Raw genomic sequence first — 23316 nt, 5'->3', positions numbered from 1 at the left:
GGTGAGGCACTTCAGGGGTTAAATGGTCAGACTGGGGTTAAGGAGGTTGGTGGGGACAGAGTACAAGGGAATGGATGGTGTGTGAGAGGAGCAGAGTTCTGGTTAAATAAATGTTCAGACAGGGCTGGGTGGTGTGATGTCAGCATGTGATTCCCAGAACTGGGCACCATCTGGAGAGTGGGATTTAGAGGATTCCCTTGTTTCATATTCCACGTTCCTCTTTAAAGAAAAACGTAAGTATCGGCACACTTTCTAAACCATCCTATTAATTTGACACATCAAAGGTTCCTGATTTTATATATGTTAAATTCCTCTGCTCTTGCACCTCCTTAACATCACAGCTGGCAGCTTTATCACTCCTTACTCTCTTTCATTCTGAAGAAGAATCATCCCTGACTCGAAACATTTCTGTTTCTCTCTCAGATCTGCCGAGTGTCTCCAGCGTCCTCTGTGTTTGTGCCACTCTTGTGTTTTTCTCTCTCTGCTCATAAAACTCTGTTTGCCCCCACATTCTACTTTCTTTCCCTTGACCCATTACAAACCAAGGTGACCATTGTCCATAAGAAATAGGATGAGGAGTAGGCCATTTAGCCCCTCAAACCTGTTTCACCATTCATTAGGGTTATGGCTATCCGACATTCCCCACGTCCACTTTCCTGCCCTTTCCCTATGACCCTCCATTCCCTGACTGATCACGAATCTATCTCCGCCTTCAATATCCACAAGGACTCTGCCCCCACAGCTCTCTCTGGGCCAAGGAGTTCCAAAGACACACAGCCCTCTGAGAGAAGAAATTCCTCCTCATCTCAGCCTTAAATTGGCGCCTCTTTATTCTGAGACTGTGCCCTCTGGTCCTAGACTCCCCCATGAGGAAAAATATCCTCTCAGCATTGACTCTGACAAGCCCCTGCAGAACCCTGTATGTTTTAATGAGATCACCTCTCCTTCTCCTAAATCCCAATGATCTTTTAACATTATATTTCACTTTTGAACATGTCTCTTCATCAGTCCTCTCTGTTATTTCAATTGGGTTAGTCAGGCAGTGTTCTGTCTTTGATAAATCATACAGCTAAAAGCCCAGGCTTCTCCAAGTGGGAATTAATTTTATCCTTGAAAGAGTTTTCACAGTTTTCTTGTAATTAACTTCGCGGCAATCAGTCGAATGTTTATCAGATTTATCCCTTTCCCCTTTTCTAAATGGAGTGTAATATTTCCAATCCTCCGACATCACTCCAAAATGAAAAGTGGATTGTGATCACAGCTTCAGCTATTTCCACTCTGCCTCCCTCAGCAATCAATGGATTCAGGACAAAAGTGAGGACTGCAGATGCTGGAGATCAGAGTCTAGATTAGAGTGGTGCTGGAAAAGCACAGCAGGTCAGGCAGCATCCGAGGGACAGGAAAATTGACGTTTTGGGCAAAAGCCCTTCATCAGGAATGAAAACAGGGAGCCTCTGGGGTGGAGAGATAAATGGGAGGGGGCTTGGGGTTGGGGAGAAGGTAGTCTAGAGTACAGTAGGTGGATAGGAGTGGGGATGAAGGTGATAGGTCAGAGAGGAGGGTGGAGTGGAGAGGTGGGAAGGGAGGTAGGTAGGTAGGACAGGTCATGAGGATGGTGCTGAGCTGGAAGGTTGGGACTGGGGTAAGGTGGGGATGGGGAAATGAGGAAACTGGTGAAGTCCACCTCCATCCACCTATTGTACTCTTGGCTACCTTCTCCCCAGCCTCACCACCTCCTCCCATTTATCTCTCCACCCCAGAGGCATCCTGCTTTCATTCCTGATGAAGGGCTTTTGCCCGAAACGTCGATTTTCCTGCTCCTCGGATGCTGCCTGACCTGCTGTGCTTTTCCAGCACCACTCTAATCTTGAATTGAAGGTTTCACCCAACTGGACCAGGTAAGTTGCTAACTTTGAGTAATGCCAACCTATTCAGTGCCTCTGGCTATGATTGTTTCTCTTTTTTTTCAATGTCTCCACTCTCTCCCTTACTCTGACTTCAACCACTCCTTTGGTAGAGGCAGAATCAATGTACTCATTTGATACCTCAGTCATGTCATCTTTCTCCATGAAGTGAATTCATTTTTGGTCCCTAATTACTCCCAACCTCCCTTTTACTTTCATTTTGCTTTTTAATATGAAATATGTTTGGGTTCCAGTTGAGGTTACCTGCCTAACCTTCCTTCACATTCTCTCTTTGTGTTTCTATTACCCTTCAGTATGACAATGCAGACTGGTTTTGGATTATAATCTGTACCAGTTATTAAATTATTTTAGCAGCTTTTTTCTTTGTTATCCAAGGAGCTCTAGCTTTGGATGCTTTAAGTTTCTTCCTTCCTGGGAACTGCTTTGGTTTGAGACTTGCTATTACCTATTCACCCTGTTTCTGGTTAATTTGTATCCAGTCCAATTGGGCTAAATCCCTCCTCAAATACATGAACTTGATTTTTCTTCCTTTCTGTAACTGCCTTGAACCTAATTCTATTGTGGTCACTGTTGCTTACACACTCTCCCTCTAATGGGGAAACTGAGAAGAGCAGGAGGAGGCCATTTGGCCCTTCAAGCCTGTTCTACATTCATCACAATCATGGCTGATTGTCCAACTCAAGAGCTTAATCCCACTTTCTCCCAATAATCTTTGATCCCAAGTGTTATATCGAGCTGCCTCTTGAATACATTCAATGTTTTGGCATCAAGTACTTCCTGTGGTAATGAATCCCACAGGCTCACCACTCTCTGGATGAAGAAATGTCTCCTCATCTCCGTCCTAAGTGGTCCACCCCAAATCCTCAGTCTGTGACCCCCTGGTTCTGGATGCACTCCCACCATCGGGAACATCCTCCTTGCATCTCCCCCGTCTCATCCTGATTAGAATTTCTATGAAATCCCCCCTCCTCATTCCTCGGAATTCCAGCAAAATCAATCCTAACCTAGCCAATGCTCATCATGAGTCAGTTGCTCCATCCCCAGAATCTGCCTGGGGAGCCTACGCTGCACTCCCTTCAGAGCAAGAGCTCAGAAAAGGGAGACTAAAACTACACACAATATTCTCAGCACAACATGGTCCTTTTCACTCTCCAGAACTGGACCCAGCAATGCTCTCTTCCTCAGCGAGAAAAACGTTCCCATGTGTATATTTCTCTTTCAATTCTTTGCCCTCTTTATCCTTTACTCTGCCTCATCCCTTGTCTCTATTAGAGTAATTGATGTCACTCAGTATTCATGCAATATGATTTGCATGTTTTTAAGAAATTTGCAAACAGATTTGTTCCTCTCTCTCTCTCCTTCCCACTGTGCAGGAATCTATAGTGAACAGTGTAACCGTTTCATTCCTGTTCCTCATCCCAAACCAGATTAATTTAGTGTTTAGAATTGTCAGACTGGCATCTAACTCCTCCTCCCTCCCTGCCATCTCATTCTCTTTCTTTTCCCTCCGAGCTAGCCAGGAAAATATGTTTCCCACTCCCGCCCATGTTCAAGGCAGGTCTCTGTTATAACAACTACATTGTTACCCCCATCAGGAAACTGGTGCATGGAGCTCACTCAGTGTTATTAGTCACTGACTGCAGTGACAAACACATCTTTCACAACTCACAGCCAGTCAGTTTTGCTTTCCTTCCTCCATCTAATTCCTGCTCTCGCTGCAGTGTCCTATCTTCACCTGCTCTTTGTCGGTCCCTGTTTTCTGCACATCTTTGTTCCCGTCACTGTGTCTGGGAGCAATCGCCTTCATTCAAAATCATCCAGATGAGATGAGGAGGTGATGGATTAGGGAGATGCTGCAGGATGGAAGGTAGAGACAGCAGACATGTGTGTTGCCCGAGAAGATATACTCAAAATGTTTACTCGGGTATTCTTCCCTTGTGTGACAGACAAAAGGCAGATTCAGAATTTAATGAAATAAGCCTTTCTTTATTTTAACTCTTTAAGTATAATACTCAGTATAAAACATTTATTTGTTGCAACTTACTTTTTATTTCATCTAACATAATGTCAACTTTAACTCATTTCATTTAGCTTCACTTTACTTTATTTAATCCACAATTAACCCTAACTCTAGCTCTAAGTTTGACTTGAATCAAACAGGGGCGGCATGGTGGCACAGTGGTTAGCACTGCTGCCTCACAGCGCCAGGGACCTGGGTTCAATTCCCCCCTCAGGCGACTGACTGTGTGGAGTTTGCACGTTCTCCCCGTGTCTGCGTGGGTTTACTCCGGGTGCTCCGGTTTCCTCCCACAGTCCAAAGATGTGCGGGTCAGGTGAATTGGCCATGCTAAATTGCCCGTAGTGTTAGGTAAGGGGTATATGTAGGGGTATTGGTGGGTTGCGCTTTGGCGGGTCGGTGTGGACTTGTTGGGCCAAAGGGCCTGTTTCCACACTGTAAGTAATCTAATCTAAATTACCCGATTGGAATGATGTTCCTGGGGTTGGAGGGTTTGAGCTATTGGGAGAAGCTGAATGAGCTGGGGCTGTTTTCCCTGGAGCATTGGAGGCCGAAGGGTGAACTTGTAAATCATGAGGGGCACATATAGGGTGAATAGCCAAGGTCTTTTCCCCAGGGTAAGGGAGTCCAAAATAAGAGGGCATAGGTTTATGGCGAGAGGGGAAAGATTTACAGAAGACTTAAGGGGCAATGTTTTCACGTTGTATGGAATGAGGGTGATACGTGTATGGAATGAGCTGCCAGAGGAAATGGTGGAGGCTGGTACAATTGCAACATTTAAAAGGTATCTGGATGGGGATATGAATAGGAAGAGTTTGGAGGGATATGGGCCAAATGCTGGCAGGTGGGACTAGATTTATTTAGGATATCTGGTCAGCACAGATGAATTGGACTGAATTGGGTGCTGTAAATCTCTATGACTCTAACTGGCCAACTTTGTTCTCTGAGTAGGTCCAGCCTTGTGGTTCTTTGTCTTCTCTGAAGGTAACTTCGTAAATGTTGAAAGTGTCTTCTGAGACAATCCTTTGTTCTGATAACTTATCTCAAAAATATGCTTGGTTTCCTCGAAGTTCTCTGACACTCACCCAATGAGTTGATCAAAGCGTGATCACATTGTTCAATCCCAACCAATGCAATTTTACAGTTAAATAATTCCCAAATATTTACACTAAGTCTTGAACAGTGACATTCCATGCTCCGTATAAAGCTGCCCATAACATTTGCCTTATTTGGTCAACACAAGGAACTGAATGTCCTGGGCTGCAGCCTTAACCGAGGTCAGAGTTTAAACTAACAACCAAAATTCCCAGCATGCTTTGTTGTAGCTCTTAACCAGTGTTATAGCCATTTCTGCTGTTGGCCACCTGACCACACATGGGCACAGAACACACACACATGACATACATGAACATACTATATATATCAATTCAAAATAAGGAGGGATGCCATTTAGGACTGAGATGAGGAGAATTTTATTTCCATGTAGGAGTATGAATCTTTGGAATTGTGTATCCCAGAGGGCTGTGGATGTCCAGTTTTTGAGTATACCTAAAGTAGAGGTTGATAGATCACTATCAAAAGTGTTAAGGATTATGGAGATAGTGTGGGTACAAAGCATTGAAGTGTTCAATCGATCATGATCATAGTAAATGGCAGAGAGGTGTGGTGGGCTGAGTGGCCTACTCATTTTCCTAAATGTGTAAGAAACACAGGTAAAAGTCACACCAAACACCAACCTTGCCGGTGCTAATTGTAGGAATTTGCAGTGTTAAAAATTGGCTTTCTCCTGTTTCTGTCTCTTGGCAGTGTCTACACAGGAGAGGTGATTAACATTGCTTTTATATAAATATACGGTCTTCCTATAAAACAGTCTTTCAATGTAACTCTAAGAAGTGCTTGTGCTCATTGGTGGTCAAGATAGTGTGTTTTCCCAGTCAAAAATCATACAATGCCAGGTTATAGTCCAACAGGTTTATTTGGAAGCACTGGCTTTTGGAGCAGTGCTCCTTCATCAGCTGCTTTTTCCCAGAGCGGTTATCAGTTTTATACAGATGTTGGATACTTTAATCTCTGGCTGTGCTGTCAAACCATTTGAAATATGGTGCAGTTGCTCCCTCTGCTGGTGGTGTTATGTAGCACCAGCGACCTCTTGGACTTGCAGCATTTCCCAAACTATTTCCCAACCTGGTCTGATTTTCGAGGCTTGAAAATGATGGTGAGACCTGAGGGGGTGGGGTTGAGAGTGTGGCAGAGTTGGGGTAGGGTAGGGGCGTGCAGCTATCATAGCTCTGCCAGAGATCCACATTCCTGGTCTCGGAGCTCGTGATGCCCCAGTTCCAGTTTCTGGTCAACGTGACACAGTGATTTAATAGACTGACCTTTCACCCCCTGGGAGCTGGGGTGTATGCTGGGCACTCACAAGCTGCTTCTGACCGGGTGCGGGTTCACTGCATTGAACTAGTGCCCAACTCGGCCCTCGCAGCCAGGTGGGTGGGTGCAATCCCTCCCTCCCTCCATCAGAGAGACAAGACAGAGACAGCAGCTGCCCCGGGCTCCAGCCAACTGCAATTGATCAACAACAACGACTTGCATTTATATAACTCCCTCATCACATCAAAATGGCCCAAGGTACTTCACAAGGGCATCGTCGTGCGAAAAATGAAGTTGAAATCAGTGAAGGAGATATTAAGAGAGGTGATCAAAAAAGCTTGGTCAAAGTGGTGAGTTTTTACCCTGCCATCTGGCATGTGGTACTATATCTGCGTTAAATCCTGTGAACAGAGCCAGCAACACAAGCCTGGGCCTCCATGAGGCGCTGTGGACCCTCAACAGAAGCAGGATTGTACTCCAGCACAATCTGTAAGCAGCACATCCCCTACTCAATCATTACCATCAGGCCAGGGGATTAACTGGGGTTCAGCGGACAGCGCAGGGGGGCAGGCCGGGAGCAGCACCAGGCATACCTGAAGATGAGGTGTCAACCTGGTGAAGCCACCCAACAGGACCTATTTGCGTTTCAAACAACATAAACAACAAGTGTCTGACAGAGCTAAGCGATCTCACAGATCAGGTATAAAGTCTGCAGTCCTGCCTTATCCTGTCGGGAATGGTGGTGGACAATTAAATAACTCACTGGAGAAGGAAGCTGCACAAACCCCTGTCCTCAATGATGGAAGAATTAGAATTAAAGTTAGAATTATTGCCACGTGTATTCAAATGTAGGAATACGAGTACACCCATTAGTGTCGAAGGTCACCCTTTTCTAGCACTATCTTAGGGGCAAAGATACCTCCGTTAAAAATCATAGGTATAAGTAAGAAAATTGAATGAAATGGTAAAAGTTCAGCATTGCATGTATGTGCATGTGTGTCTGAGTGTGCACCTGTGTGTGCATGTGCGTATGTGTGTGCATGTGTATCTGTGTGTGCACCTATGTATGTGCATGTGTATCTGAATGTGCACCTGTGTATTTACATGCATGTGGGTCTGTGTGTGCACCTGTTTATGTATATGCACGTGTGCCGGTGTGTACACCTGTGTATGTATGTGCATGTATATCTATGTGTGCACCTATGCATGTATGTGCATGTGTATCTGTGTGCACCTGTGTGTGTGTGTGCATGTGTATCTGTTCGTGCACCTGTGTATGTATGTGCATGTGTGTCTGCGTGTGCACCTGCATATGTGCATTTGTGTCTGTATATCTGTGTGCACCTATGTACGTGCATGCGTGTCTGTTTGTGCACTTGTGTATGTATGTGCATGTGTGTGTGTGTGCACCTGTGTATGTATGTGCTTGTGTGTGTGTGCACCTGTGTATGTGCTTGTCTGTGTGTGCACCTGTGTATGTATGTGCATGTGTGTCTGCGTGTGCACCTGCATATGTGCATTTGTGTCTGTATATCTGTGTGCACCTATGTACGTGCATACGTGTCTGTTTGTGCACCTGTGTATGTATGTGCGTGTGTGTATGTATGTGCTTGTCTGTGTGTGCGCTTGTGTGTGTGTGCACCTGTGTATCTGAGTATGCACCTATGTGTGTGCATGTGTATCTGTGTGTGTGCACCTGTGTATGTATGTGTATTTGAGTGTGCACCTATGTATGTGCATGTGTATCTGAATGTGCACTTATGTATGTGCATGTGTATCTATGTGTGCACCTGTGTATGTATGTGCGTGTGTGCACCTGTGTATGTATGTGCGTGTGTGTGTACCTATGTATGTGCATGAGTGCGTGTGTGCACACCTGTGTAGGTGCAAGTGTGTGTTTGTGCACCGGTGTATGTATGTGCATGTGTGCCTGTGTGTGCACCTGTGTATGTATGTGCATGTGGGTCTGTGTGTGCACCTGTGTATCTCTGTGCATGTGTATCTGAGTACGCACCTGTGTATGTTCACGTGTCTGTGTGCACCTGTGTCTGTGCATGTGTGTCTGCACCTGTGTATGTATGTGCATGTGTACGCGCGCACAGGTGTTTCTATGTGCATGTGTGTGCACATCGGTGTATGTGCACCTGTGTATGTATGTGCATGTGTATCTGAGTGTGCACCTGTGTATGTATGTGCATGTGTGTCTGTGTGCACCTGTATACATATGTGCATGTGTGTCTGTGTGTGCACCTGTGTATGTGCATTTGTATCTGAATGTGCACCTGTGTATGTATGTGCATGTTGGTCTGTGTGTCTGCGTGTGCACCTGTGTATGTGCATGTGTACCAGTGTGTGCACCTGTGTATGTACGTGCATGTGTATCTGAGTGTGCACCTGTGTGCGTGTGTATGAGTGTGCACCTATGTACGTGCATTTGTGTGTGTGCGCACCTATGTATTTGCATGTGTGTCTGTGCACGTGTGTCTGCCTGTGCATGTGTGTATGTCTGCACCTGTATATGTATATGCATGTGTGTATGTGCACCTGTGTATCTGTGTGCATGTGTGTGTTTGTGCATCGGTGTATGTGCATGTGTGTTTGTGTGCACCTATGTGCATTTGTGTCTGTGTGTGCACGTGTATGTATGTGCATCTGAGTGTGCACCTGTGTATGTTCATGTGTGTATCTGTATACATATGTGCATGTGTGCGCATGTTGGTCTGTGTGTGCACCTGTGTATGTATGTGCATGTATACCAGTGTGTGCACCTGTGTATGTGCATGTGTATCTGTGTGTGCACCTATGTATGTGCATGTGTATCTGAGTGTGCACCTGTGTATGTGTGTGTGTGTACCTATGTGCGTGTGTATGAGTGTGCACCTATGTGCATTTGTGTCTGTATGTGCACCTGTGTATGTATGTGCATGTGTATCTGAGTGTGCACATGTATATACCTGTATATATATGCATGTTGGTCTGTGTGTGCACCTGTGTATGTGCATGTGTGTGTGCATCTATGTATGTGCATGTGTGTGTGCGCGCACACCTGAGTATGTGCATGTGTGTGTTTGTGCACTGGTGTATGTATGTGCATGTGCGTCTGTGTGTGCACCAATGTGCATGTGCGTCTGAGTGTGCATCTGTGTATGTGCATGTGTATGAGTGTGCATGTGTGTGCACCTGTGTATGTATATGCAGGTGTGTATGCGTGCGCCTATGTGCGTGTGTGTGTGTGCACACCTGTGTACATGCATGTGTGTTTGTACACCAGTGTATGTGCATGTGTGTCTGTGTGCACCTGTGTATATATGTGCACGTGTATGAGTGTGCACCTATGTGCATGTGTGTCTGTGTGCACCTATATATTTGCATATGTGTCTGTGCATCTGTGTGTGCATGTGTATCTGTGTGTGCACCTGTGTATGTTCACGTGTCTGTGTGTGCACCTATGTGCATGTGTTTCTGTGCATGTGTGTGTCTGCACCTGTGTATGTATGTGCATGTGTGTGTGTGAGCACCTGTTTATCTATGTGTATGTGTGTGTTTGCACATCGGTGTATGTGCACGTGTGTGTGTGCACCTATGTGCATGTGTGTCTGTGTGTGCACCTGTGTATGTGCATGTGTATCTGACTGTGCACCTGTGTATGTGCATGTGTCTGCGCACCTGTGTATGTATGTGCATGTGTATCTGTGTGCTCCTGTGTATCTGTGTGTGCACCTGTGTATGTGCATGTGTATCTGAGTATGCACCTGTGTATGTATATGCATGTGTCTGTGTGTGGACCTATATGTGTGTGTCTGCACCTGTGTATGTATATGCATGTGTGTGTGTGTGTGCACTTGTGTATCTATGTGCATGTGTGTGTTTGTGCACCGGTGTATGTGCATGTGTGTCTGTGTGCACCTATGTGCATTTGTGTCTGTGTGCACCTGTGTATGTATGTGCATGCGTCTGTTGGGGTTAATGAAGGGTATCATAGGTCAAGGATATAGGACGTTTGACACTAATCCAACAGAGTAATGATCTTTTCCAGTTGTAAGCTGCTGTTGAAATAGGGACACATAAGAAACTGGTTAACACAAAATATTGAGTTTATTTCAGATTCCCAGCATCCACAAAATGCTGGAGAAAATTAATGGGTCTGGCAGTATGTCTGGAGAGAGACACAGAGTTAATATTTCAGCTCCAAAAATTCGTCAGTCGACGCGGAACATTTCCCTCCCCACAGATGGTGGGTGTATTTCCAGCATTTATAGTTTCCACGTCAGAAACGTGGAACAGAACTTAACCAAAACTGAGAAGAGAATTTCCAGAATTTATTGAATTGTTTTGTCTGCAGACTGCTCCAGGGGTCACTTTTTCACTTTTTTAGGTTTTTTTTCAGTATTTTAATTTATAAATAGCAGCAGCAAAGCTTAGATCTTATTTAAGACTAAAGGTTAATTTATTAGCAATTTTCAGCAACAGTGATAAAAAGGTGATACAAATTGTAGCTCAAATACAGATGTAACGATTAGAAGTAGGCACGGATAAAAGATACTTCTGATAAAGGTGAAATCAACTTTTTATAACTGCAGGCCTTTCACTTGCTTGGAGATGGTCTTTCTGAAGTGGTGATGTGCGGGAGCCGGTGTTGGACTGGGGTGGACAAAGTTAAAAATCACAACACCAGGTTATAGTCCAACGGGTTTATTTGGAAGCACTAGCTTTCGAAGCACTGCTTCTTCATCGGGTAGCTAGTGGGGCAGGATCATAGGACACCGAATTTGATTTTGACTCACTAGCTAGAAGGAACAGCGCTCCTAAAGCTTGTACTTCCAAATAAACCAGAGTGGATTATAACCTGGTGTTGTGATTTTTAACTTTCTGAAGTGACAGGACAGAGAGTGAGAAAGTGAGAGCGGTAGAGAGAGCAGGACTCTCGGGACTGTGTGGACTATTTCAATAGAACTGCAGTGGGATTCCTGACAGACTTTCTCTATGTTCCCATCTGTATGAGGGGGTGGGGTCTTTCAGAGTCCTTCCTGGGGAGTTTGGACAAAATGGTCTCTCTCACAGCCTGCCTCAAGTTGCTACATCAATTTTTGATAAATTATTGTTTGACAAAGCAATATCAACTATGCTGCAGTTCCCTGTGGCATCCTTCCAAGTCACCTGTTCTCTCAGCAGCTTTGAATTCTCAGCCCCTTGGAAAACACTAAGTGTGTGTTTGGTAATACATCAGCTTGTCCGCTATTTCTGGCTGTAGTGGCCTGAATAAGAGCATAAGGCATAGGAGCAGAAATTAGGCCATTCGGCCCATCGATTCTGCTGTGCCATTCAATCATGGCTGATAAGTTTCTCAACCCCATTCTCCCATTTTCTCACTGCAACCCTTGATACTCAGGAACCTGTCTATCTCCGTCTTAAATATACTCAATGACCTAGCTTCCACAGCCTTCTGTGGCAGTGAATTCCACAGATACATCACTCTCTGTCTGAAGAAGCTTCTCTTAATCTCTATTCTTTACACTCAGGCTGTGCCCTAGGGACTAGTCTCTCCTACCAATGGAAACAGCTTCTCAACATCTACTCCGTCCAGGCCATTCAGTATTCTGTTTGTTTCAATTAGATTCCCCTCATCCTTCTAAACCCCATCGAGTATAAACCAACAGTCCTTGAATGTTCCTCATATGTTATGCTTTTCATTCCTGGTGTGGTTATGTGACGTGTTAGTTTTATATTCCTTTTTACAGACAGACTAGGCCTCTATACCGTACACACGAGATTATAATCATTTAAGGATGACAGCATTTCTTCTGCTCTCCCCAACCAACAGTCTACTGCCCCCTAGCCATTTAAATACGCCAATGCAGCTTTCAGAATAAAGAAAAACCAAATCATTAAACCTCCTCGTTGTCACACTCCATTTCGAGTTTTTAGTGAGGACAGAAACCAGAAGCTTCCTTCAAAGATGCCAAACTTCTCTCCATACTCCATACCCACCAGCTGGTGAGGCAATACACCACCATCCATCTCCCAGACGCTCCAACCCAACGTCCCAGAACAGAACAGTTCAAGGGAAGTTCTGTGTACTTCTGCTGTCATAAATTTCTCTCCTCACTCTCAGGGTAATACTATCAAAACTGATCTCTGAACCTTGTGTGGCATGGTGGCTCAGTGGTTAGCACTGCTGCCTCACAGCACCAGGGTCCCAGGCTCGATTCCAGCCTCAGGCAACTGTCTGTGTGGAGTTTGCTCATTCTCCATGTCTCTGCGTGGGTTTCCTTTGAGTGCTCTGGCTTCCTCCCACAGGCCAAAGATACGTGGGTGAGGTTGATTAGCCATGGGAAATTGCCCCATAGTGTCCAGCGATGTGCAGGCTGGGTGGGTAAGCCATGGGAAATGCAGGATTACAGGGATTGGGTAGGGTCAGGGTGGGATGCTCTTCAGAGGGTTAGTGGGCCGAATGGCCTGCTCAACATTGTGTAGAAGTACCAAATGGAATCATAAAAGGACACAGCAGGAGACGATTCAGCTCATAAAGCAGGACATATCTACATCGCTTCCTGCTACCACTAACTAAAATGTGGGACTGTTTCTGTGTAAAACTTTAAGTGAATGGGAAGAGTTACATTTAAAAGGGTTTGTTTTTCATTTGCAGAGCTGCCTTGGGTTATCAATTTGCTGAGGAGCAAAGGTGGGTCATATCAAAGAAACAATGTACACCTTGTTGGCTCTTCACAACAGGCTGATCGTACAAAACCAGCCTGGATTTACAAAGCTCGGAACGTAACGTCTAACGCGAGATGCCAAACCCCAGATAGCACCTGTTGAAGAACCCCGAACATGCTAAGGAAAACAGTAACAACCAATTTAAGTTCATCAGTAAGCCTCTCAGTGAGACCATCAGGAGGAACCCATCCTCTGCAGGCTAAAGGAATACGTCCAGTCATGGAGCGTTTTTTGGAATTAATGACAAACCTGAGGACCAGCAGTTCCCTAGGGCAGCCCCCACAGTAATTCTTCCGCCAAACAGTCGAATTGCTAACCAGTCAGCACCTTTTCCTAACGTGCTATAAATTAATGTTCCCTTTGAAATTTTGCATTCTTGTGTGTGTGTCCTGATCACTCCCAGATGAGAGGCTTTGAAAACGGTCTCTTCTTTATCAGCAGCACCCGAGTGTAGCCCCCGTAGCTCTCTCGTGCACGTTACAGATCATTATATAGAGGCCTGCACTCAGGATGCAGTTTGTACGGCCCCTGGTCCTCCAGCACACCATCTGGGGCGCACACCCAGGGGTCAGAGGTCACCCACTGCCACTTCCTCAGGTGTCCCTTCATAGTCTCCAGGAGGGCTGTGTAGCTCGGATCTGACGCCAGGTTGCGGGTTTCCAAAGGGTCCTGCTGGGTGTCGAACAGCTCCCAACGCTCCCTGTAGTAGTATTCCCGCAGGGATTTCTCCCAGTGCGTCGGGAGACCAGACTCTGTCCTGTTCAACAGGTCCTGGAAGGTTGGCGAGAGGTAGAAATCTTGGTCGATGGGGAAAGGCATCTTGAACTGCATGTTGTGGATGAGCCGGTACTGATGGTGGTGCATGGCTCTCATCGGGTAATACATGGTGATCTCGTGGTGACTCTGGCTGGCAAAGACGGTGGACCATGGCTGTTCAGCGTCAAGGGCAGGCAGCAGGGACCGGCCTGTCAGCTGTACAACCGGATCCTTCCCAAACAGGCTGTATGCTGGATAGGGGATGGAGAACCAGTCTAGAACAGTCGGAGTTATATCTACAGAGACAAAGGGGGAGTGGGGGGGGGGGGGGGGGGGGGGGTGGGGTTGAAGTGCACATATCGTCACCCACTGGTCAATCTCCCTCCCTGCTCCTGAAGCATACTCTGAGTCGATCTTACTCTCCCCTAGGCCCCAGTAGCTGGCTGGGAAGGAGTCACTCCTTACTGGGTCCCCCAGTGTTACTCAGTGGGGGGAGGAAGAGCCTGCTCAGAGAGCCTGCATGTTCCTGACTCCTGCTGGCCCTTGCTCTCAGTCCCCGCACCCCTGCTGGTACCTGCTTGCCCAGTCTCCAGGGTGATTGGGCTTCCTGCTCTGAACCAAGAGCTCCTTTGCCTCAGTCTCCTGCTGGGAGGACCCCCTCCCCCACCCCAATTCCTGGAGTGTCCCGGTTGCTGGGTCACCATGATCGGCCCCCTCACCTGGGAACCGGCGCAATCACCGGGCCTTCATCCACACCCTGAACTGTAGCCCCAGCCCTCCTGCCCCTCACCCCTTACCCTCCCCAACCCCCCACCACCACCACAAGGGGCAGGGCCTGAAGTGGACGGACTCTCTCAGGCTGACACATAGCACGTACCCAGCAGGCTGACGTATGATTGGCTGACTTGACCCCAGCGCCCTGTGTGTTCCGGTGAATGCACCAACATCGGCTCGGCAATTCCTGCCCGGTACAGGTTGGTCCTTCCGTTCGGGAAGGGAATGCCGTTATCGGAGCTGTAGATCACCAGTGTGTTGTTGGCATATCCAGCCTCTCTCAGCTCCTTCAGCACCAGCCCGATACCTGCAGACACAGATCAAGGGGAGAGTAGTCAGAAACAGGCCCATCAGCCCATCAAATGTGTGCTGGCTCTTTGATGTTGCTAGTCTATCAGTGCCATCCTGTCCCTCGACAGGTGGAGACCTCTCTGTTTTCCTTCATACACACATGCACATATACACTCAGACGCACATACAAGCACCACACATACACATACACACACGCTTACACTCACAGATACATATACAAGCACCACACATATACACACACTTACACTCAGATGCACATAGATGCACCACACATACACATACACACAGGTCATGCATGACACTGGAGATCTCTCACACACACACAGGTCATGCATGATACTGGGTCTCTCACACGCGCGCACACACACATGCACACAGTGAAACAATAGCATGTATTCAGATGGGTGCCTGTAGTGCTTGGGAATATGAGGCCAAGTGCTGGAAATGGGATTAGAATAGTTAGGTGATTGTTTTTGCCCTGCACAGGCTCGATGGACCGAAGGGTCTTTGTGTTTTGACCTTTATGACTGGGGTCAGGCCTGAACAATGTGATAACTCTCAACCTGTGTCGAGCAGCCTTGGCTCAATGGGATCCTGCTGTGCACTTGGGAATCTCCCCGAGGCCTGTCAGGATACTGCAAGGCCTCAGGACAAACAGGGGCCAGGAACCCATCAGGAAAAACAGGAAAAAACCACCAGGGGAGTCATTAGAAGAAGTTCCAAATCCGAAGACCACAGGTTAGAGACCCAAGTCAGAGTCTTGGACAGAAAATCAAGGCCATCAATCCCAGTGAGGTGCTGAGGGAGTGCTGCACTGTCAGAGGTGCTGGCTTCAGGATGAGCCATTAAACCCAGGCCCTGTCTGTCCACTTGAGTGAATGTCCGCACTATTAAAAGGGTGGCCTGCAGATAACAGCTTCACAAAACAAGTTCATCTGCTTGTGGGCTGGGGCTGGTTGCTGCAATTCCCACATTACAACGGGTGACTGTACTTCAACAATACGAGATCGAGGTGCTATACAAAGGTAAGTTAAAGGTGCATGGAGCAAGGAGAATGCAATAATCATGGGTGGCTCCGATCTATGTGGAGACTGGGTAAACGTACTGGGGCACCAGTGATACAGAGGAAGAATTCCTGGGATATTTCTGAGCTTGTTTTCTGTTGTGGAATCAGCTTGGGTAAAGGCTGCTTTAAACCCAGCGCTATGGAATGAGGAAAAGCGACTTCATGACCTTGCTGTGAAAGTGCATTTCAGGAATAATGACCATAACATGAAAGGTTTCAAACTGAATGGTAAATTCTGCGTAGTTCAATCTGAATTTTAAATCCAAACTAGGACAATTACGAAGGTATGAGGATGAAGATGGTTGCAGTGGATTAGAGAAATACATCAACAGGTTTGAAGGTAATTAGGCAATGGTTAATATTTAAGAATTAACATTTGCTTTTCAAAGAAACATATTTTACTTTCAGCCAAAAATATCCGACAGGTAACGTAAGAGTGCGGTGGCTAAAAAAGAAACTTAATATCAAGAAAGGAGATGTATACAGTTGCCTAAAAATGTCGTAAGCCTGATGACTGGGAGAATTTTAGAATTCAGGAAAGGAGAACCAAGAAATTGATATGTACGTGCGTGTGAGAGAAGGAGAGAGAGAGAGAAAGAGAACACAATATGAATTCAAAGTTAGCAGGAAACATACAAATGGATTGTAAATACTTTTTCTATTTACATACTTACAGAAGTTAAGCAGAGTGTGAGTCCATAACAAAAGGAGACAGGAGGAGTTATAAACCAGAGAAATTATAGGGAAGCTAATTAAATAGTTTGTGCTGTTACCACAGAGGAAGACGTAAGAAGTCACTCTGAAATAATTTAGATACAAAAGTCGAGGGAGATTGAGGAACAGAAACTAATTTGTAATAAAAGAAGACATTAGTATTTAAGAAAGTAATGCAACTTAAAATTAACAAATCTCCAGGGTCCAGTGACTTTCACCCTACACCCTGAAAGAGGTGACCACAGAGAGAGTGGATGCATTTGTGATTAAATTTCTATTAGTTCTGTAATTGTGCCTGCAGATTGGGAGGTTGTAAATGTAACTCCACTGAGGCAAAGGAGGGAGTAAATGAGGAACTACAGAGCTGTTCGCCTGAGGTCAGTAATACAGAAAATACTAGAATCTGTTGTAAAGATTGGAGATTTTAAACATAATTGTTTGACTGGATACAGTCAACAAGGATTTTGGAAGGGGAAATCATATTTGACAAACATGGGATTTTCAAAGATTATTATTTGTAGAGTCGATACTGAGGACCCAGTGGATGTGGGATACTTGGATTTTCAGTTTAAAAGTCCCTGACAAGAAGTTAAACAGGATTACAGTGCATGGAGCTGAGGTCCAGACAGTGACGGTGGTGTACTGGGATCTTACCTTGGTCTAGACGACTGATGGTGGTGTACTGGGCTGCTAGATCAATGCGGGAAGCTGGTGTGTCCGGTACAAAGGGGGGCACCTGAGGATGAGGGAACAATGGGGGAGCAGGTGGGAGAAGCGGAAAAGGGATAAAAATTAAATAGAATTCCATCCAGTGATTTCACAGCACAGTCACTCTCCACATTCCTGTTCAGAGATTGATAGATTCTTGTTGTCTCGAGGAATTAAGGGCTATGGGGAGACGCTGGTAAGTGGAGTTGAAATGCCCATCAGCCATGATTGAATGGCGGAGTGGACTTGATGGGCCGAATGGCCTTACTTCCACTCCTATGTCTTATGGTCTAAGTTACAATGGCTGCTGTCTCCATCGGCTGATCCCACAGGAACTCATGACAGGAGTTTCAACATGTTCACGGTGTGTCTGTGATAACAGCCTCTCCACTGCCAGCAAAACCTCACTCCACTTCATTAGTGAGGGAGTCACAATGCAGCAGTGTGGTCAGACAGAGTGCAACCCTTTCCAGTGTCCTATCACCACTACCCCTCTGCATGGGACCCTGATTCCCACCAACCGTGGTCTGCCTCTCTCCTTGCTCAGTTGTCCAAGAGCACCAACTCCACACTGGGGCTGGAAATTCAGTGGGAACCAGTTTTGTCAGACAGCTCATCAACAACAGCTCATTCCACAGCCAGACACAAAGAACATTACAGCGCAGCACAGGCCCTTTGGCCCTCGATGTTGCACCGACCTGTGAAACCAATCTGAAGCCTATTTAACCTACACTATCCCATTCTCATCCATATACTATCCAATGACCATTCAAATGCCTTTAAAGTTGGCGAGTCTACTACTGTTGCAGGCAGTGCGTTCCACGCCCCGATTACTCTCTGAGTGAAGAAACTACCTCTGACAGTTGTTCTATATCTATCACCCCTCAATTTAAAGCTATGAGCCCTTGTGCTAGCCATCACCGTGCAATGAAGAAGGCTCTCACTGTCCACCGATCTGACCCTCTAATTATCTTATGCGCCTCAATTAAGTCACCTCTCAACCTTCTCTCCAAAGAAAACACCCTCAACTCCCTCAGCCTTTCCTCATAAGACCTTCCCTCCATACCAGGCAACATCCTGGTAAATCTCCTCTGATCCCTTTCCAAAGCTTCCACATCCTTCTGCGGTGACCAGAACTGTACGCAATACACCAACCGTGGCCACATCAGAGTTTTGTACAGCTGCAGCATGACCTTGTGGCTCTGAAATTCGATAGAGACACACAGACATAGGTACACAGGCCAGACAGCCTCACTCCAGCCTGCACTCATCCAGATGACACACAGAGTCACACACACAGATACAGGCACACAGTCTCTCTCTCTCTCTCACACACACACACACACACACACACACACACACACACAGATAGAGACACAGGCATAGGCAGACTGAGAGGCACACACTCAGACACACACACACAGATAGAGACACAGGCATAGGCAGACAGAGAAGCACACACTCAGACACACACACACACACACACGCAGACATAGAGACACAGACAGACAGATACATGTTTTTACCCACAACCAGCATTGTGGATCAACCCACAGCAGGTGGACTGCAGTGGTTCAAGGAAGCAGCTCACAACCACCTTCTCAAAGGTAAATAGGGATGGGCAATCAATGCTGACCAGGCAGCATCACCCAAGTCCCACAAATGGATTTTTAAAAAACCCACAGTAAACAGTGAATTGGGGTCAGGGACTGACGCTGAATTTCCCTTCCCAACCCCAACAAGAACAGTCAAGTTGAATAAATACAAGAGCAGGCATCAAAAAAGACACTCCTTGGTCTGCAGACCCAATACACTATGAGCAAGGTGTATCCCTGTCAGTGTGACAGTGTGATTGCATTAGTGCAAATGGGTGACACGATGGCTCAGTGGTTAGCACTGCTGTCTCACAGCGCCAGGGACCTGGGTTCGATTCCAGCCTCGGGTGACTGTCTGTGTGGAGTTTGCACATTCTCCCCGGTTTCCTCCCAGAGTCATGAAGATGTGAAGCAGCCAGTGTTGGACTGGGGTGGACAAATTTACAAATCACACAACACCACAAAAATCACACACACTGAGCATGTGCAGATCAACTGGCTGAGGTATTCTCAGACACCTTCAACCTCTCCCTGCAGCAGGCCACTGTCCCTGCCTGTTTAAAGAGGGCCAACATCATCCCTGTGCCTAAGAAGGCTCATGCAGCATGTCTCAATGACTACCGCCCAGTGGCCCTAACTTCAGTGGTCATGAAGTGCTTTGAAAGGCTGGTCATTAATCAACTCCCCACTACTCTTGACCCATTCCAATTTGCCTGTTGGATCAACAGATCCATGCCAGATGCCATATCACTTGCCTTTCACTCCTCCCTAGAACATCTTGACACCAAGAACAGCTATGTAAGAATCCTACTCATTGACTACAGTTCAGCCTTCACCACTATTATCCCCTTGAGACTGATTACTAAACTTAGTGATCTCAGACTAAGCCCCACTCTCCACAACTGGATCCTCAGTTTCCTGACCCACAGGCCACAATCTGTGAAGATTGGGGACAATATTTCATCCTCACTAACACTCAACACTGGAGCCCCCCAGGGGTGCGTACGCAGCCCCCTACTGTACTCACTGTATACACATGATTGTGTTGCCAAACACCAGACTAATGCCATTTACAAGTTGGCTGATGACACCACCATAGCCAGTCAAATCTCAGATGGCAACAAAACAGACTACAGATGGGAGGTGGTAGACCTGGAAAAATGGTGCACTGAGAACAACCTAGCTCTCAATGCCGGCAAAACCAAGGAACTCATTATTGGTTTCCGGTGGGATGTTACTCATGCCCCCCTACACATTAACAGCAGAAAGGTGGAACGAGTGGAGAGTGTCAAGCTCCTGGGAGTGGTCATCCACAACAAGCTTTCTTGGACTCTTCATGTGGACGGACTGGTCACAAAGGCCCAACTACGTCTCTTCTTCCTCAGGCAGCTGAGGAAAGTTGGCATGACAGCGAATTCCCTTGCCGATTTTTATAGGTGCGCCATTGAGAGCATTCTGTCTGGATGTATCACTACCTGGTATGGCAACTGTACTATTCAAGATCAGAGAGGGTTACAGAGAGTGGTGAACTCGGCCCAGACAATCATAAAGGCCAACCTCCCATCTATAGAATCCATCTACCAGGCCCGCTGTCAAGGAAAGGCCGCCAGCATTCTCAAAGATCCATCCCACCCTGCAATGTTTTTCTACAACCTCTACCATCGGGGAGAAGGTACAGAAATCTGAACACACGCACCGGCCAGTTTCACAACAGTTTCTAACCTACTGTTGTTAGAATATGAATGGGACTCACAAACACTTAACATTCGGGGTACCTGTATTTTGGTTTTTGCACTGTTTGCCTATTATTTACGATCTATGTTACCTAACTCTGTGATCTGCCTGTATTGCTCACAAGACAAAGCTTCTGACTGTGTCTCGGTACACGTCACAACAAATTTAATTCAACCAGATTATAGTCCAACAGGTTTATTTGGAAGCACTAGCTTTCAGAGCGCTGTTCCTTCATCAAGGTGTGTAGGTAGGTGGGTTAGCCACAGGAAATGCAGGATTACAGGTCTGGATGGGATGCTCTTCAGAGGGTCAGTATGGACTAAATGGGCTGAATGGCCTGCTCCCACACTGTTTGAAGTCTATGACTGCGTCAGTGCTCTCACCTTGACCTGGTCTGGTGTGTAACGTTGCGGCTGCCAGTCCGGAATTCGGCCCATCCCACTCTCCCCGTTGCCAAACTTCTCACAGAACGGCCCATACTCAGGGTGTGAATGGCCACAGCGGTGAGGGTCATGGAAAGCCACATAGAGGAAGAACGGCCTGAGGAAGCAAAGAGAGAGAGAGATAAACCAACCGCCCGGGTACCTGGGGGGAGGCTGCACACCCTGGGGGATGGGGGAGGGGGTGTGAGGGGCTGCACAACCGGGGGGGGAGGGGGGGGTGTGGAGCCAGTCACCCTGGGGGGTGGGGGGAGGGGGGTGTGAGGAGCTGCTCACCCTGGGAGTGGGGTGGTGGGGGGGTGTGAGGGGCTGCTCACTCTGGGGGGTGGGGGGAGGGTGTGTGTGAAGCCAGTCACCCTGGGAAGGGCAGGAAGGGTGTGTGGGCCCGCTCACCCTGGGGGGAAGGGGGTGTGGGGCTGCTCACCCTGGGGCAGGAGGGAGTTTGGAGCCGTTCACCCTGGGGGGGTGGGGCGAGGGTGTGTGTGGAGCCAGTCACCTGGTCACTCAGGCACTGACCTCTGCCCAGGCATGAGTTTCACTGACACTGATCCTCCCCCTCCCCCACTCCCTCACTCCCCCACCTCCCCCCACCTCTCCGGCTGTGACCCGGGCTGGGGGATAGCCCGAGCAGTTTCGAGTTGCCCCACGCCCTACCTGTCGGCCGTGGTGTGCAGGAATTGCCGCACCAGCAGTTTGATTTTGGTGATGTTCCTCCCGACCTGCAGGATCGAGTGGTTCTCCTCAGTTTCCGAGTAATCAAAGGGATAGACCGAATCCGGACCAACGTGCTTCTTCCCGATTATTCCTGGAAAAAACACGCCGGAACAATCAAAAATACACCGGGAGAAATAGCCAGCTGATGAATGTCACCGAGGGCTACTGTCTATAAATACAGACAGAAAAGACCAAACTTCAAATGTGAGGAATTGTAATGAGGACCGCAGTACGGAACCAGTCAGAGAAGGCAAACTACAATTATCAGCAAGGACACGGTGGCACAGTGGTTAGCACTGCTGCCTCACAGCGCCAGAGACCCGGGTTCAATTCCTGCCTCAGGTGGAGTTTGCACATTCTCCCTGTGTCTGCGTGGGTGTGCTCCGGTTTCCTCCCACGGCACATAAAGATGTGCAGGTTAGGTGAATTGGCCATGCTAAATTGCCCGTAGGGTTAGGTAAGGGGTAAATGTAGGGGTATGGGTGGGTGGCGGGTCGGTGCGGACTTGTTGGGCCGAAGGGCCTGTTTCCACACTGTAAGTAATCTAATCTCAAAAAAGGACAGAAGAGACAGAGCAGTTCCCCATCAATGGGATCATAGTGCTTAAAAAAATAATGACCTCCCTGAGATTGGGAAGGAAAGAGTTCACGTTAACACAGGACAAAGTCAAATGAGATGAGGGAGAGGAGGGTTTACGCTCAGTGAGATGCATGGACGAGGGAGGGGGTGGGGGGGTGGTGTAACTGAGAATTATGGACAAAATCCCAGCTATTCGCCTGACCCAGCTCTTAATGAGTATCATTATTGAATGAGTAGGAGTCGGTCGGCTCAGCTGGTTGGACGGCTAGTTCATAATGCAGAGTGGCACCAACGGTGTGGGTTCAGAGTGGGACCATTCGGCACAGCCATTTTGCTGTGAGCAATTCGGAGCAGCCGGTTTGGTGCAGAACTGTTTTGTAGTTATTCAGTAGTTTGTAGTTGTTATTAAAATAAAATATAACCCATTAAAATGCCATCAACAATTTTGTTGTCAAAACATGGAAAGGAAAAGTGCTCATACGACGGCTATATATCCGTATTTGATAGATATGCTGCTGATAAGGTAACAAAGATTTGGAGATGTGAGAGGAAGGACATTCGCAAAGCTCGAATTTACGTTATAAGTGGTGACCTAGTGAAACAAATTAATGAACATTCGCATGGAGCTTCGGCATCTAAGGTGGACAGAGATACCGTCATTTCACAGGTAAACATATGTGCTGCCGAAACTGCAGAGGGCAGTTTTTTATTTTTATTTTCTTTTTATCATTTTTACTAAACAGGATAAACATTATTTTTCTTTTTATTGCTTTCATTAATGCTTTGAACTAAGCCTAAAAAGGAATAAATTCCACACTGGCTGAGGTTAGGACGAAGGACTCTCCTCCTCAACCTCTCCCCTCGCCCGAGGTGCGGTCACCCTCAGGTTAAACCT

The 23316-nt window shown here is 46.9% G+C and overlaps 1 protein-coding gene across 1 annotated transcript in view; it reads right to left on the bottom strand.

The window, feature by feature from the left end:
- Positions 1 to 10388: 10388 nt before the first annotated feature.
- The window catches only part of sgsh (N-sulfoglucosamine sulfohydrolase (sulfamidase)), a 28747-nt gene continuing 15819 nt past the window's right edge, over positions 10389 to 23316 (bottom strand). Inside the window, exons 4-8 of the mRNA XM_060844782.1 lie at positions 21783 to 21933; positions 21072 to 21228; positions 17306 to 17387; positions 14663 to 14866; positions 10389 to 14081 (exon numbers count right to left, since the gene is read on the bottom strand). Coding sequence (XP_060700765.1) covers positions 13507 to 14081; positions 14663 to 14866; positions 17306 to 17387; positions 21072 to 21228; positions 21783 to 21933 — 1169 coding nt within the window. The 3' untranslated portion in view covers positions 10389 to 13506. The remainder of the gene's footprint in view (positions 14082 to 14662; positions 14867 to 17305; positions 17388 to 21071; positions 21229 to 21782; positions 21934 to 23316) is intronic.

Source organism: Hemiscyllium ocellatum, chromosome 25, assembly GCF_020745735.1.
Source record: "Hemiscyllium ocellatum isolate sHemOce1 chromosome 25, sHemOce1.pat.X.cur, whole genome shotgun sequence".
NCBI lineage: Eukaryota > Metazoa > Chordata > Chondrichthyes > Orectolobiformes > Hemiscylliidae > Hemiscyllium > Hemiscyllium ocellatum.
Note: the sequence above shows the minus strand (reverse complement) of the source record. Positions and strands in the feature narration are given on the sequence as shown.